This window comes from Cebus imitator, unplaced genomic scaffold, assembly GCF_001604975.1.
Source record: "Cebus imitator isolate Cc_AM_T3 unplaced genomic scaffold, Cebus_imitator-1.0 Scaffold177, whole genome shotgun sequence".
Lineage (NCBI taxonomy): Eukaryota > Metazoa > Chordata > Mammalia > Primates > Cebidae > Cebus > Cebus imitator.
Window position 1 is genome coordinate 3,283,627 of NW_016107492.1, and position 16,900 is coordinate 3,300,526.

The 16,900-nt window shown below is 36.0% G+C and overlaps 1 protein-coding gene across 8 annotated transcripts in view; it reads left to right on the forward strand.

Moving 5' to 3' along the window:
• Nucleotides 1-16,900, forward strand: part of MAPK10 (mitogen-activated protein kinase 10) — a 314,404-nt gene that overhangs the window by 169,046 nt on the left and 128,458 nt on the right. For all 8 annotated transcript variants that reach the window (XM_017545154.2, XM_017545151.2, XM_017545153.2 and 5 more), the window contains exon 4: nucleotides 7,267-7,436. In XM_017545154.2, coding sequence (XP_017400643.1) covers nucleotides 7,267-7,436 — 170 coding nt within the window. The remainder of the gene's footprint in view (nucleotides 1-7,266; nucleotides 7,437-16,900) is intronic.

A 16,900-nucleotide genomic window follows, 5' to 3' on the forward strand; every position in this document is an offset into this window, starting at 1 on the left:
CTGGAGTGCAGTGGTGTGTTCTCAGCTCACTGCAAACTCCGCTCCCGGGTTCAAGCGATTCTTCCGCCTCAGCCTCCTGAATAGCTGGGACTACAGGTGTGTGCCAAACGCCTGGCTAATTTTTTTATTTTTAGTAGAGACGGGCTTTCACCATGTTGGCCAGGATGGTCTTGATCTCTTGACCTCGTGATCCACCCGCCTCGGCTTCCCAAAGTCTTGGGATTACAGGCGTGAGCACCGCACTTGACCTGTTTCTCTATCTTTTACCATGAGCTACACAAATATTTTATGAAACCATACAGAATATAAATAATGAATGAAAGAATGAAATGTTTTGCCCAAGGTTTCACAGCTATTAAGTGTAGAACTGATCCAGGCTCAGTGCTATTTTGAGCTATATCATTTAAAAGAAACGAAGAAAGCTTAACCTCCAAAAATTCTTAAACCTCAGTGTTTCCCACTCAGACACTGACTATTAGAAACACAGGACAGTCATCCACAAATGATGAGGAGGGAGTGCTTCTGAAATACAGGCTATTATATTTGAGAAAAGTGCAATCAAAGCTTTGGGCACCTGCAAGAGAAGTTCAATAATGTGAGACATTTTTCTTTGCAACATTCTGTGGCTATAGGTTAGCAATGGAATTGATGATGAAGGCTTAGGTGCTGATATCAAGGAGAGTCTTTTATGACATTATTTTTAACTTCCACATCTTTTGTTCACGTGATCTGCATTGCTTCCAGTTTTTGACTCTTTAATTAGTCATCTTTGAATGGTGGCATCTTTTATCTCTACTATTGTCTAAAACAGTGATTCTCAAAGTATGAAACTTGTTAGAAATACAGATTCTTGGCCTTATTCTAGTATTACTGAATCAGAAACTTTGCATTTTATAAGCCCACTAGCTAGTCTTAATCCATGTTAAAACTTCCGAATCTCTGCTCTAGACTAAGTATTGGCTAATCATGCCTTCTCAACATAAATTTTTTTTTTTTTTGCGTGTGTGTGTGTGTATGTGTGTTTTAACCTTCTAGGTTCAAATAATCAGCTGTCTTGTCCTATGACCTGAACTCAGGAAATACTAAAATGTATAACTAGAGAAAAGTCATTTTCCGCACACAGAGTATTTTTCTGCAGTGTGCTTAATGGAATATTTTCATGGGCACATTTCATAAACAAAAATTTATATTTGAACAAGGAACACTATATAGAAGCTGAAGGATAAAATATATTCTATTAAATATGCTCTGAACTTTTCAAAACTCAATTTAGATTTGTAAGCTTGGGGCACAGATGGAATCTGGGGGAAGTTCTTTAACACATCATATTTGCTATAAAATTCTTGATTATGACATCAGTCTAAGAAAATTTTCTATGCTCTTGTATCCATGTCTTACTGCTTAAACTAGCAATTAAAATAGACTTTTACCAATTATTTGAGATGCTTTCATGAATATCTTCCCTAACTTCTGAATTTCACCTGAAGTTTAATTCAAACTGGGGTATAAAAAAGAAACTTGAAAGGAAATTATATATTTGTGTATGTGTGAATACACAAACTTTGTAAAGATGATTTTCAACTGGTTGATTGCTGATGCTTGAATCCAAATCTCCGGAATGTTATGCCAATGACTTGTATTTTATCAAGCCTGGCTTCTCAGATGTGAATCCCCAGGTGGTTGAAATGCACGTTTATATCTGACAACCAGTGAAAAGGGTGGTTCAGGGATATTTTTAGTTGGGGAAAACACAGATAAAATCTCCTCTCAAACATTACCAACTTTATACCTGTGACTTTGCATCCAGTAGTTGCTGATACATAGTAGCTGAATGAACTAATGATAATGAACGAGTGCAGGTGGTTAGTTGAAACTGTTAAAATTGTCAGAATCAAAATGGAGTCACTTGTGTTAGAAGAAAAACAAAAAACCCTGACAAATAGAGCAGAGGAAGGCCATTAAAAAAAGGGTTCATATGCAGAAATGCCTGTTGGAAACTGTTACCAAAGGCTGAAAAACCCACAAGCTTGCACAAAGACCATCACAACCTTATGCAAAACATATTTCTGCAAAGATATCTGCCCAGCAACTGCCTGTCCCACTTCAGACTGGCATTACCTTTGTTATTGATCCTGTAACCAAGGATAATTATCTCAAAATAGATAATCATCCTCATTTTTCCTTTAAAAACCTCCGTCGTCCTTTACCTCCCTGAATACACACATAGTTTACTGCGGCACATATGCTGCCATTGCAACACTCTATTTCAGAATAAATATTCACTTATTTCTATTATATAGAGAGAGCCTTTTTCTGCTTGTTAGTTTCTGTTTGCTTTCAGCACCTTCTTTTATTCTACTGTAGAATGTATTATCTATACTTTAAAAACTTTATTTGATTGTCTTCATTCTAGACCAAACCTTATCTTTTTTGTTGTTGTTGTTATATTTCCAGTACCAAACCTAGTATTGGGCAAATGATTTGCATATCATCTGTGTTTGTTGGGTTAAACAGTTCTAAATATTAAATAGGGTAGCTTGTGAAGTTAAACCTGAAAGAGAAGTGACATGAATCTTTAAGCTTCTTTGATTTATTTGAATATACATTGAAATGTTGGAAGGGGAGGACAAGAAGTTGAATCTACTGTGATATGGAGACTGAGACGATAGCTAGAAAAGCCACAGTGAAGTCCAAAGGCATAGGGCCATGCCATGATACAGCATTAAGTCAGGGATCCAGAACACAAAGTTCATTGCCAATGATTAGTGTATACATGCAACACAGTTGAGAAAGCTACACTTCAAAAGTGAAGGGAATAACTAAGGGAAGGGAAGATATATTATCTAGGTTTGATGAGGCTACTGTGCGCTAAAGATTTTGTGTGTGGTCAGAAACAGAATATTAAAGGATATAAAGAAGGGTCAGAACATGACAAATGGCAAGTTAGGCACTTCATTCATCCCAAATTAAACTTGGCAGATGAATTCGTTTTATATTTTAGCTCCAATTGCTTTTTAACGTTTCTTAGCAAGGGAAAAAAGGAGAGCTTTATTCAAGCTATTCTGCTCATATGCCAAAAAGTCTAGAGTAGAAATGGGCCATGGTGTGGAGAGCAGTTCCTGGTACTGTGGCTGAAATCAAGGATTGTTTGAAGACTAATGTTCTTGTTTCTGCCACTATCCACACCCATTGTCTAAATTCTAAACCCTGTTGTTGTCTCCTTCAATAGGCTTGCAATGTCTGATGTTTAATAGTCTTGTTTTATTCCTTATGCCATGCTCCACAGTCTGCTTTCTTGATTGTAGACCTTTTGTTACTGCATTTGCAAATCACTTGAATTTTTGATTTCCTGTACAAGCAACATAAGTTCCCATAAGTCTGCTTTATTCCTTGAGGTCTGAGTGCATTTGAAGTGAATGCTGCCACCATATCCGATGCAATCATAGGTTGGTGCCCGTCACACATATTCTACTCGCAAGTCTGTTTCCGCTATCTGGGGTCTCAAGATTCTAGCACTGGATTTGTAGGTTTTGCCACCCATGTTCATATGGGCCCCACTGTACTCTCCTCATTTACATCACTGATGCTGCTTGGATCCACTTCCAAGGGCATATGGGGAAAATTAGATCATATTTCTATTTCAAGTTTTTATTTAGAGATGCAATGCCAAAACTTTCCAAGGAAAATAGTTTTATTATCAATCCAGAGGTTCAGAGCCTAAGGAGATTTAAATCTTTTAAATTATATCAGAATTTGATTTTCAGAAAAGTTGGCATGTGTTAAAATCATACAGAAAGTCTTTGGTGTAGATTCTGGACTCAAAACATTATAGGCAGATTTTTTTTTACTAATTAAAGCTTTGGCAGGACACTCACAAGTTGTGAGGTATGTGAGAAATTATTCATTGTGTGGGAATGACTCACATCTCACTTCTTGTAGGACAACCAGCATTCTTTGACAAACCAAATCAATATAAACCCTACCTCTCCCCTTATTGTGGCATTTTAAAGCCTGCCCACAAATCTCCTAAATGCCCCAAATGGGCCAAAGCCACCTTTAATGAGAACCACTGGCATAGATTGTTTAATTTTCAATGACTGGGATTGGAGAGAAACCCACAGAAAATGTGGGTGCTTAAAACCTGAACAAAACTAGCAAGAAAGGATGACTGCTGGGAGGGCATCCACCAGTGTGTGCCACAGGAATAGGCTACATGATTTTCTGTGAGGTCCCTTCTAGCTATAGAATTCTTACTATTTATGTCATAAATACAATATAAGATCATTTGTGGATCATCACAGGTGATGGATATTTGTATTATACATACATATTACGGTTCAAAATTGTAAAGACAGGCTCTTCAATGACTAAATATAATTGATGGATTAACTTTTCTTAAAAATAAGCAAAAAATGCAACAATTAAAGTATTTAAAATCTAAGCTTCCAAAAAATAAAGTGTCATGTGGCATTTTAGAAAAATGTTAACTTGAAAAAAATTTTGCTATGCTTGATTCAGAATAATAGCATTTTATTATTATATTATATTATTATATTATATTATATTATATTATAATAATGAGAATAAATGAAGTCAACACTGTTTAATTCAAATTTACCCAATTAAAATACTTAAAACTTTACATAAGTTTGTATCTTAGTTGTTTCTGAGAAAGGGATGTAGGTACTTTTTTTTTTTTTTTTTTACTTTAAGTTCTGGGGTACATGTACAGATCATGCAGGATTGTTACATAGGTATACACATGCCATGGTGGTTTGCTGCCTCCATCTCCCTGTCACCTACATTAGATATTTCTCCTAATGTTATCCCCCCCCAATTTTCCCACCCCCTGCTATCCCTCCCAAACCTCCCCATAACAGGCCCCATTGTGTGATATTCCCCTCCCTGTATCTATGTGTTCTCATTGTTCAACACCCACTCATGAGTGAGAACATACAGTGTTTGGTTTTCTGTTCTTGTGTTAGTTTGCTGAGAATAATGGTTTACAGATTCATCCATGTCCCTACAAAGGACATGAGCTCATCCCTTTTTATGGCTGTGTAGTATTCCATGATATATATGTACCACATTTTCTTTATGCAATCTATCTTTGATGGACTTTTGGGTTGGTTCCACACCTTTGCCATTGTAAACAGTGCCGCAGTCAACATACACATGCCTGTGTCTTTATAATAGATTGATTTATAATCCTTTGGGTATATAACCAGTAATGAGATTGCTGAGATTGCTGGCTCAAATGATATTTTATTTCTAGATCCTTGAGGAATTGCCACACTGCCTTCCACAGTGGTTGAACTAATTTACTCTCCCACCAACAGTGTAAAAGCACTCCTGTTTCTCCACATCCTCTCCAGCATCTGTCGTCTCCAGATTTTTTAATGATCACCATTCTAACTGGCATGAGATGGTATCTCAATGTGGCTTTGATTTGTACTTCTCTAGTACTCAGTGATGATGAGCATTTTTTCATATGTTTGTTGGCTTCATATATGTCTGCTTTGAAAAGTGTCTGTTTATATCCTTCACCCACTTTTGGATGGGTTTGGTTTTTTTTCTTGTAAATCTGTTTTAATTCTTTGTAGATTCTGGATATTAGTACTTTGTCAGATGAGTAGATCGCAAAAATTTTTTCCCATTCTGTTGGTTGCCAGTTTACTCTAATGATTGTTTCTTTTGCTGTACAGAAGCTCTGGAGTTTAATTAGGTCCCATTTGTCTATTTTGGCTTTTATTGCCAATGCATTTGGTGTTTTAGCCATGAAGTCCTTGCCTATGCCTATGTCCTGAATGGTTTTGCCTAGGCTTTCTTCTAGGGTTTTTATGGTGTTGGGTCTTATGTTTAAGTCTTTAATCCATCTGGAGTTAACTTTAATGTAAGGTGTCAGGAAGGGGTCCAGTTTCTGCTTTCTGCACACTGCTAGCCAGTTTTCCCAACACCATTTATTAAACAGGGAACCCTTTCCCCATTGCTTGTTTTTGTCAGGTTTGTCAAAGATCAGATGGTTGTAGATATGTGGCATTACTTCCGAGACCTCTGTTCTGTTCCATGGTCTATATCTCTGTTTTGGTACCAGTACCAAGCTGTTTTGATTACTGTAGACTTGCAGTATAGTTTGAAGTCAGGTAGCATGATACCTCCAGCTTTGTTTTTTTTTGCTTAGGATTGTCTTGGCTATGCAGGCTGTTTTTAGGTTCCATATGAAGTTTAAGGTGGTTTTTTCCAGTTCTGGGAAGAAGGTCAGTGGTAGTTTGATGGAGATAGTATTGAATCTATAAAATACTTTGGGCAGTATGGCCATTTTCACGATATTGATTCTGCCTAACCATGAACATGGAATATTTTTCCATCTGTTTGTGTCTTCTCTTATTTCCTTGAGCCAGTGGTTTGCAGTTCTCTTTGAAGAGGCCCTTCACATCCTTTGTTAGTTGTATTCCTAGGTATTTTATTCTCTTTGAAGTAATTGTGAATGGGAGTTCGCTCATGATTTGGCTCTCTGTTTGTCTGTTATTGGTGTATAGGGATGCTTGTGATTTTTTCACATTGATTTTGTATACTGACACTTTGCTGAAGTTGCTTATCATCTTAAGGAGATTTTGGGCTGAGATGATGTGATCTTCTAAATCACAACCATGTATACTGAGACAATTTGACTTCCTCCTTTCCTAATTGAATACCCTTTATTTCTTCTTCTTGCCCGATTGCTCTGGCTAGAAATTCCAATACTATGTTGAATAGGAGTGGTAAGAGAGGACACCCTTGTCTAATGCCAGTTTTCAAAGGGAATGCTTCCAGTCTTTTCCCATTCAGTATATTATTATCTGTCCTCATGTGACTGTTATAATGGATGGCCAGTGATCATCTTTTTCATATTTACTTGAATCCTGAAGGAACTAATATAACCTCTGAGACCAGTGCATATTCAGTAGTTATAGATGTTTATTCTACAAATGAATGTTTTCATGAGATACTTTAGAAAAGATAATGCAAGTAAAATTTAAGATAAGTCTACTATAAATAGTTTTAATGTTGGGAAAAAACCATTTCTTTGCATTTATTTCCCTAAGCTCTTTACTCCAGGTAATCTTGTGTGGATGAATACCTATTTTTTTTTTCTATGTGAACTTCATGAAATAGATGATAGATGGCTAGGTGTTAGTAATCATTAAAATAACAAGCTTCTGTACATCTCATTATCAGTCTGCCTATTCACTTGCCTCATGTTTTTGCTGTTCTTCTTTTTGACAGGGATTCGATAAACAAGTGGATGTGTCATATATTGCCAAACATTACAACATGAGCAAAAGCAAAGTTGACAACCAATTCTACAGTGTGGAAGTGGGAGACTCAACCTTCACAGTTCTCAAGCGCTACCAGAATCTAAAGCCTATTGGCTCTGGGGCTCAGGGCATAGTCTGGTAAGCAGAATGGATTTGCTGTATTTTTAAAGGGAACATACTGTGTGCAACTACTAGACACAAACACACACACAAACAAAACCCCCAAAATAAATAGCATAATTTGGGAGGGAAAAATAATCCTGCTGAAAAAGTTATTAGCCTTATGTTTAATTCATTACCCACTTGCTAACAATATATACAACTTGGCTTGTGACATATTTTTCTGGTCACAGAAAAAAAATTGCTACACAAGAATCATAAAGCAATAAAGAGAACCAGTGGTTTCTAGAAGTTGCTAACGTATTTAAAAAAAATTTTTTTTTTCTTTTTGTGATGGAGACTCACTCTGTCACCAGGCTGGAGTGCAGTGGCTCCTTACACACTAGAGAGAGAGAAAAGATATTTCAGATGTTTCTATGACTTTTCAAATTCAGTGTTTGAAACAGGCACCTATTTCGAAAAAGTAGTATTTAAAAAATGTTTGCCTTATGTTTCCAAAATGGGAAGATTATGGGCTTCTTAGTAACTATTCTTTTATGACATTATTGAGTAGCTAATTAAAATTATGACAAATCTAGATTTGATTTACCTGTTATAAGACTCTTGCAAAATTAATGATATCAGGTTAATTGATAAGCATTTCTTTTACACAGTTTTAATTTGTAATGTCACAACAAAATGTATTTAATATAAACTTATAATAATTGTTAATATTTCTAATGGTTCACATAGATAAGTAAAAATTCAGGACATGTATCCTGAATATTTATATATGTATATTTATTTATAAAAGATATTTATTTATATATTTATTTGTTACTGCTCTATTCATAATGTCCATTTAAAATCACAAACACTTTTAAGGGATGAGATGAATTTACAGCAAGTCACCATAAATTTAGCCATTTTCTTGCTGACCTTACAGTTCTGTAGGTCAGAAGTCCTACACAGGTTTCACTGGGCTAAAATCAAGATGGCGGCTGGCTGGGTTCCTTTCTGGAGGTGCTGGAGGAGAATCTATTTCCCTGTTCTTTTGAACTGTTGGCAGATTTCAACTCCTTGTAGTTGTGGTAAAAGAATAAAAAGAGGTTTGCAATGTAAAATATATTAAATGTTTTAAAAGTCGTGTTTAAGTGGCTACGTTTATGGCAATTTGCTATGCTAGCAATACTAATACACATGATATAGTAAAGATTCTGATATTAAGACAATTCCTGTAAATGTCCTAAACTTACCAGTGACAGGAGAAAAGAGTAGTTTCTGACTACCTTTCCTTGACAGAAAATTATAGAATATTAACATGAGACAGTTTTCCTAAGATTCTCAGTTCAGATGCTCAAATATTCCTTGGGATAGTTTGATCTTCCTTTGAATAGATCTGCCACAGATTTGTGGCCGTGAAACTGAATACTGTTAAGTGAAAGAAAACATAGACCTTTAATGACTCAAAAATAGATCCAAAGCAGCATTTTGCTCAGGAAGTTAACAGATTATCACGGAAAGATTTGAACATTTCCTAATAATTTTGTAGTATGTTTTATAAGACATTTGGGCCTCTATTTCTCCTTTTTATAGAGTGGAAATTATCCTTGGCCTTAGGTATGGTAACTGAAAAATTTTTTTTATGTTGCCTTTGTCAACTGTGAGCTCATTGGCCTCTCTTACATCAATTGCATCCCTTCGCAGACATGTTTCTGAAATCCACGGACCTTCTCTATGAGCACAACTGTCAGATTGCATAATATCTTGAATGTTCCATGCAATTCTGAGTATAGTGACTGGTAGAAATTGTAAACTGGGCATATCTGAGGTCTCTGAGTGACATACAAACTGAAACTTATCATTAATTTATTTTACCTTATTTTCTTTGTAGCAGAAATAAAACACGGAGGAAACAATTACAAAGCAGATATCATCATTGTTGTGTATGTGTCACCACGTGCAATTCTGCATGTGTGTGCACGAGAAATTTTGCTTTTCAAGCCTATATGGATACTTATTATGTCACAGAATCTCCATCCTCCTAACTTGTTTGAAATGGAGTCTTGGTTCTACTGTTCTGGATACCTTAAACTTGTTATTGGGTTCTTACAATCTCTTTCCCCTCTTTAGACTGTTTTATTTCTTACTTATCAGTATGGGGAAAAAGGTAATACTAAAATATCTTCAAAAGAGATTAACTATTACTATACTGTTTTTCATTTACCATGGATGATAGGTCAAAAATGTCAATGTTGAGCACGATTAAATAAAAGCTAATATAAAATCTTTGGGAAAAAATGAAAATTTTTCTTCTGTCTTTGAGGGAAAAGAAAAGATTATCTGTTGAAGCAGAAACAATGAGAATTATTCTGCTTCACTGTGTAAGCTGAGAAGTTCTCTATAGCTTCATAGATTGGGAATTGTAGAATAATCTCTAAGATGAGTTTTTAGCAACTGTGATCAGGATCCAGAGGAGCAAATCATTTCAGAACACTTTTCCAATCATCAGAAGAGGGTCTCAATAGTGTTTTTTTTCTGTTTCCAACTCCAGAACAAAAACAAGCATGGGAAGAAATCAACACTAGGGGTTTCCTTGTCTTCACTTAGACACTTACACCCATCCTACTGTTTCTTGCCAAGCCAAGGAACATTCTCTACTTTCTCATTTGTGTCTCTAAAGATGATTCAAACTGACAGCCAAAGTGGTGGCAAAAGTTAAGAACTACGTTTAGCAGAGACAATTTGCCAAAGTTGTTCTGCACTTTAACTGCAAAGGGCTGATTGCATAGTCTTAAATGCAAGGAAGTAAAGCCATATCATTTCCTTCTTCGTGGTGTCACACACCATCAGCTTGTAAGTGGTCACAATTCAATTTCACAAGAAGATATTAGGCAGGATATTTACGGCAAACTGTAAGATTAATACAGATAAAAGCATAGAATCATTGTAAAATATCTGTGCCTTGAAAATTAAGTATTTAAAAATAAGATGATATCTTTTATGTTAACCAACTTAAAAAAATCCCACTTAGAGCTAGAGGATGATATTTAATTAAAGTTTGAATAATCATAGTTATAAGATGTCCTGTAAATAATACAGTGGATTAGTTTGTCTTAAATGGAATATATATCCATATATATGTATATGTACAGTAGTCCCCCTGTAGAGCTTTCTGTGGTTTTAGCTACCCATGATCAACCAGGACACAGAAATATTAAATGGAAAATTCCAGCAATGCTTTGTAAGTTTTAAATTGTACACCATTCTGAAATCTTTCCCTGTCTCACTCTATCTCATCCCATCCTGCTGGTGATGTGAATCATCCCTTTGTGTAGGGTATCCAGGCTGTCATATGATACACCTGTTAGTCACTTAGTAGCAGTCTTGGTTATCAGAGCAACTGTTGCAATATTGCAGTGCTTGTGTTCAATTTACCCTTGTTTTAATTAATAATGGCTCCAAAACACAAAAGTAGTGATACTGGCAATTTGGATGTGCCAAAGAGGTGCAGTAAGGTGCTTCCTCTAAGTGAAAAAGTGAAAATTCTCAACTTAATGAGGAAAGAACAAAAATCTTATGCTGAGATTGCTAATGTCTTCAGTAAGCACGAATCTTCTATTTGTGAAATTGTGAACAGTATGTCATTACAGTTGTTCTATTATTCTTGTCAATTCCCTGCTATGCTTAATTTATAAATTAAACTTTATCATAGGCATATATGTGTAGGAAAAAACATACTATATGTAGAGTTTGATATTAGCCAGTTTCAGACACCCACTGGGGGTCTTGGGATGCATCTGCCTCATAGACAATGGGGTGCTACTGCAATGAATATGTAATACCAATATATAATTACTATATATTATATATACCTACATATTAATCCAGCAGGTTAATCTTAATTGGTTAGGTATCATATATATTATTTTAAATATGTATATATATTAGGATATATATCTTTTTGTTTTGCACAAAAATTTGAAAAATCATTTCTGGTGAATGTCCTTCAATAAGTGATCTATAGTAATAAGACTATGCAGATAAACAATTTAAGATATAAATTGCCAGGCATGTTCAGCAGAACCTCAGGTGTTCACATATTCTTCTTTGAAAAAAAAAGTTCCCCCTTTTTAATGTACTCATTTTTATTAAAAGAAAAAAGACACTATGTACTCTGATGTGTTTAGCAGCTTTTCCCATTTTGATGATGAATTTGAGTCACTCCATCTGCACTCTGATTTAATCACCCTTGAACTAATAACATCCATCCACAAAATGATTGGAAATGCATGGGAACATCTTCCCCAAGGGGTTGGTAAATATGCACCAGAATAAAAGTGATTGCACCTTGGCCATATTAGGGTGCATGATAGAAAGATATTTAATATCTATTTCTTGCTGATAAAAATTAGAAGAAAAATTGATAAAATAAGTTCTCAGGATTCTGTTAAAATTTGCATATTTAAATATTCTAGATTCAATTGCTCATAGTTTAATATACCTTATATTGTCATCTTTAGTAATTATAGTTGCAAATAAACTTATGTCCAACAAATACTTTTTTCCCATTATGATTTGTCAATGATAGCTTTTAACTTTCAGTCTTTCAGAATCTAGGTTTACTCATCTGTAAAATGGAGATAGTATTGTCTCTTAGGACTCAAGAGAGTACAAAACAAGCTAGATACATAAAATTGCTTTATAGAACTGAAATTGTCAGGACTTTTAGTAGATTCAAAAAAGGTAGGCTTATGATACTTTTTCCTAACAATGGAAAATTGTAAAGGTCAGCACATGTAACCCAGAAAAATGCCTGATTGTAACAGTTGCTTCTCATCACACTGTGTATATTATATACATATTACGGTTAAGAACATGGGATTTAATTTAAAAAAAAAAAAAAAAACTTTAAAAAAAAAAAAAAAAAAACTTTACTAATACTCCATCATGGAAGCTGGCAAAGAAGCATTTGAACTTTTTTTTTTTCCCCTATCTTTCCCAGGGCTTCAGTTAACCAATATTATTTACAATATGTTAGTTTTAAACATTCATTTTTAAATCTGTAACATGGCTTCACAGGTCCAGTTAACCATCTTTAAGCACAGAATATGGATGGGAGCATTTTATGGTTATGAGGTTGGTAACATGAAGAGAGATGGGTAAGATCATCCGAGGGTTTTCCAGAGCATCACACTTTCTGAATAACACAAAAGAGACTTGAGCAATGGGCCCCAGATGATTTTATTTTGTTTCTGGAAACGTCACTCAAGCTCTTGTGGCACATTTCTCTTAGAGTTTCTAATGAGCCATTACGCTAAATGACACAAATTTAATCACACATTTCCATTTATCCCCTGACCAGTGAAAATGATTATCCTCTCATCCACATCTGGAATATCAGCACATTCTTCATCCCTGGCATTTTCCATTAATTTTACAATTTCGGACCTTTAATTGCAACCTCCTTGAAATAAGGAACATTGAGCTTCAAATACTGTCTTTTATACTTGTAGTAGGTTTAAGGTGGTGATGGCCTGGTAGAATAGGACAGAATAAGATCCCGTAATTCTTCCACCTTTTGTTGTTCTCCTAGGCCCCTTTGCATAGCACAGGCTACAAATATTTATTTACTGTATTTCTCAATTGATCAATAAGACTGGTAAATGTCATTCTTTTCCTTCACCAAGAAGATGTGGTATTTTGAAAAGCAATGCGTAGAAGTTTGATGGCAGTATATTTACAGAAAAAACAATTATACATATATATAATATCCATATTTCTATGTGTTAACCATAAATTATGTATATGTCCTTAATGTATAAATACTTAATGTGGATGTGACAACTAATGCTGAAGGGGTTGGTAATTCATAATCTTAAAAATTATATTTGGCTTTGGAATGTATCATGGACATTTATTCTGAATTATGTCATTCTTCAGTTAATTTGTAATTAATTTACATCCCTGTAGTAAAAACTGATAGCAAGAATTTGTAGCCTAAAGGCATTTTTCTTGTCAGATTTGAAAAACAGTCATTTAAATTTCTGTAGGTAATTATTCACTTCCAGATGACTATTTTCTGTAAATCATTTGTTGATATAAATGTTAATGTCCCTATTAGAAGAAATAATTAATAAACACATTATTATATTTTTCAGTTTCAATTTCCATCCTAAAGATTAAATAGTTAAGTGATGCTGATTCTTATTTTTTTTAGAACTTATCTTTTAGGGCATCAGTGGATATTTTCATTGCCAAAGTAAAGTCAGTTTATGGTCCATATACTATTTTTTTCAGATTAATCTTGATTAATTGTTAGGGTTAAAGTGTATCCATGGTTATATTAAAAAGTAACCTATAGCCCAAATATAAATATCTAACAAGTTAATCCAGCATCATCCAGTGCATCTTGGAAAAGCCAAAATTCCTCACAGAAAGGAGGCAGTTTGATCAGTTAAATTAAATTACGTTAAATAACAAATGGCAGTGGCTGCCCCTCAGATTCTGGGAAGCATCCTCATTTACTGCCCTAAGAGACCTGTCCATTCCATCTGTAGATAAGGTGGATTTTTTTTTTGTTTGATTTTTTTTTAAGATAGTAGGTATGCGTTAGAAATTTTCTAACAAAAAATACCAAGGCTTAGAGGAGCTCTTTATAAAGCTCAGAGGAAAGGTAGTTGGCCCTTATCTCTACTAAGTCATGTTTTTGGCCTGTTACAGCATCACTTTGTTTATGAGTCTGAGCTGTCTTGCTAATCATGGATTTGAATATGGGGGCTGAAGACAAAGGAAGACATCTTTTAGTTTGAAGACAGAGTGACAGCCCTATCATTCCCTTTGTGTGTTCTCTGCCTCTCCTGTGATGGGATTTAAATTTATTTAAAATATTTGACCTTGTCAAGTAAGTTTCACTTTACATGTCCAAAGTTATGAAGGCAGCATTGAGCCATTGCATTTTAAGCTCCTGTGTGTGACGGGGAAGCCTAAATCACCATCAGGGAAGGCACTCCGTCACTTCATCTGATGTGGAGTTTCTTTTATTTAAATACATGTGCCTTAGGGCTCTTGTAGCTATGCTCTTCTTCACTTCTATTCTTCTTTATATTTTATTATTAAAAACATTTTTCACAGATTTTAATATGCCCATTCATAAAATCAGGATTGCACTCTCAATCCAGGGAGATGCAACTCCAAATATATTTTTGAAAGTTTTCTTTTGGCTCAGGTTTTTCTTTTCACCCAGGACATCAGAATTTGATTGGAGAGTGTGTGCCCTGCACAAGAGCACTGAGATGAGGGACTTGTAAGGGCTGAACTCCAGCCTGGGCTCTACCAGTGGACCCTGATGCATGGTCACCTCCGCCTCCAGGAGCCGCTTTTTCTCAAACCCACACCAGATGGGCTAGCAGCAAATACTGAATGAATGAACTTTAGCTTTGAAGTGACAGTGACAGAAACTCAGGTTAACTAGCAAAAATATAAGTTGGAAAATAATTAGTGTACGGAAGATCTAACACATATAGGATGTTAAATAAGTCACTGGCATGATGATTGAAGACACCTAAAGGGAACAGAAATAATCAGGGAGCAGGGGAAAATTATAAGTCCAGTTGTTGTCATGTTAACATTACCCCTCCTCTTCAGTGACCCTGTGTCTCCCATCCCCTATCCCTCCCTACATCTTTTTATGGATATCTCTCCTTCAAGGCCTCCCTGTTCTCTGAGCAGGTCACACTTCTGCTGGATTAACTTTTCCCTATCTTGCCAGGAACCGTGAAGAGTGATTTCATACACTCTTAGATGCTCTTTATAATCTCACCTCTTGTCCTCTCCAGCTTTGTTTTCCAAACTCTCATCCGGATCAGCCCAAGTGGCTGTTTTCTCTGCTCCTGCTGGAAGGCAGAGCCCAGCTGGAGGAATGATATAATCACACTGATTTCCTCCATTATAAGTTTATGAGCTTCATCCTCAGCTGGGTCCTTGTTCCTGCTCAGCAACCATTTTGCATATATGTCTCGTCAGCTCCCTGTCTATTTCCCAAGGTGGCTGTTACAATCCTTTTACAACTTTCATGAAAGCTCCCAATTCCACGTCACCAGCAGCATTCCTTACAGAAGTTCTTACCTCCTACTTCCCAGAGCAAACAGATGGACTCAGGCATGTAAACTCTCAATTACCCCTTTAACCTCCTAACTCTTTGTCATCTCCATTCTCCCCGCCCAGCTAGGGCAGCTGAGGGCGGTGCACGGGAATGGTTAGAGTGCAGACTCTGAGATCCTGGCTCCCTTTTACCTGTGCGGGATCTCAGGAACTTCATCTGAAGACAGGGCTAGAAGAAATAAATATGTATGTATAGAATTGCTATTAAAGCAAACTTAATTAGTTAATACAGTGACTGGATTTGCTTAGTAGACAATGCCGGTTAGTTTTCATTATTGTAGCCGGCCTGGGATATGGCCAGGTTCTAAGGGGTTGGTTTGATTAGGGCACTGTCTTTTCTAGTTCAGTGTTCAGAATGCCAGTAAAATAATCCAATCCAGGCTGGTCATGGTGACTAATACCTGTAATCTTAGCACTTTGGCAGGCTGAGGTGGGTGGATCACCTGAGGTTAAGAGTTTGAGACCAGCCTGGCTAACATGGCGAAACCCAGTCTCTACTAAAAAATACAAAACTTAGCAGGGCCTGGTGGTGGGCACCTATAATCCCAGCAACTAGTGGTGCTGAGGCAGGAGAATTGCTTGAATCCGTGGGGGTGAAGGTTGCAGTGAGCCGAGATCACACCACTTCACTCCAGCCTGAGTGAAAGAGTGAAACTCCATTAAAAAAAAAAAATCCAATCCAAAGATACAGAGGACAAGATTTGAACCGGTGGGCAGAGCGAAAGGAACCAGAAAGACAGGTACTACTTTTCAAGCCTAATGAGATTCTAAATGAGAGAAGGAAGGCAAATGCCAAGAATCAGACCAAAACTGGATCAAAGTGGATGAAATTTGGGAACAATGGAATGAATCTAGAACAAATGTCATGCATATTATTGGCCGGTGCGTGAGTGTTAGTGCTATCAGACTAGGTTGAAGCCAACTGTTTCCTGGTGCCCTCCTACCTCTATGGTCAAGCATTATCTAACCATTTTATTGATCATGTCTCTACCCTTCAAATATTTGTAGTTTAAAAGTGTTCATCATCCTTTGGACTTTCATTTTTCACATTTCAATGCCTGATGTCTTCTGTCATTTGGCTATACTTTGCTTCTAAGCTCTTGGTCCATGAATTATTTCTGTACTCTTATCTCCTTCAAATTACTCCACAGATATCTCAAATTCACCATGCCCAATATAATTTTATGATCTTCTACTCAAACTTGCCATTCATGATGTATTTCTTATTTGGGGACTGCAATTCCTTCAGCTGCCTCAATTAAAAATTACAGTCATAGTTTCCTCCTTTCTCTTTCCAGATTGAGTCTAATTGTTTCTATTTCTGAAATAGCCCTTCCCTT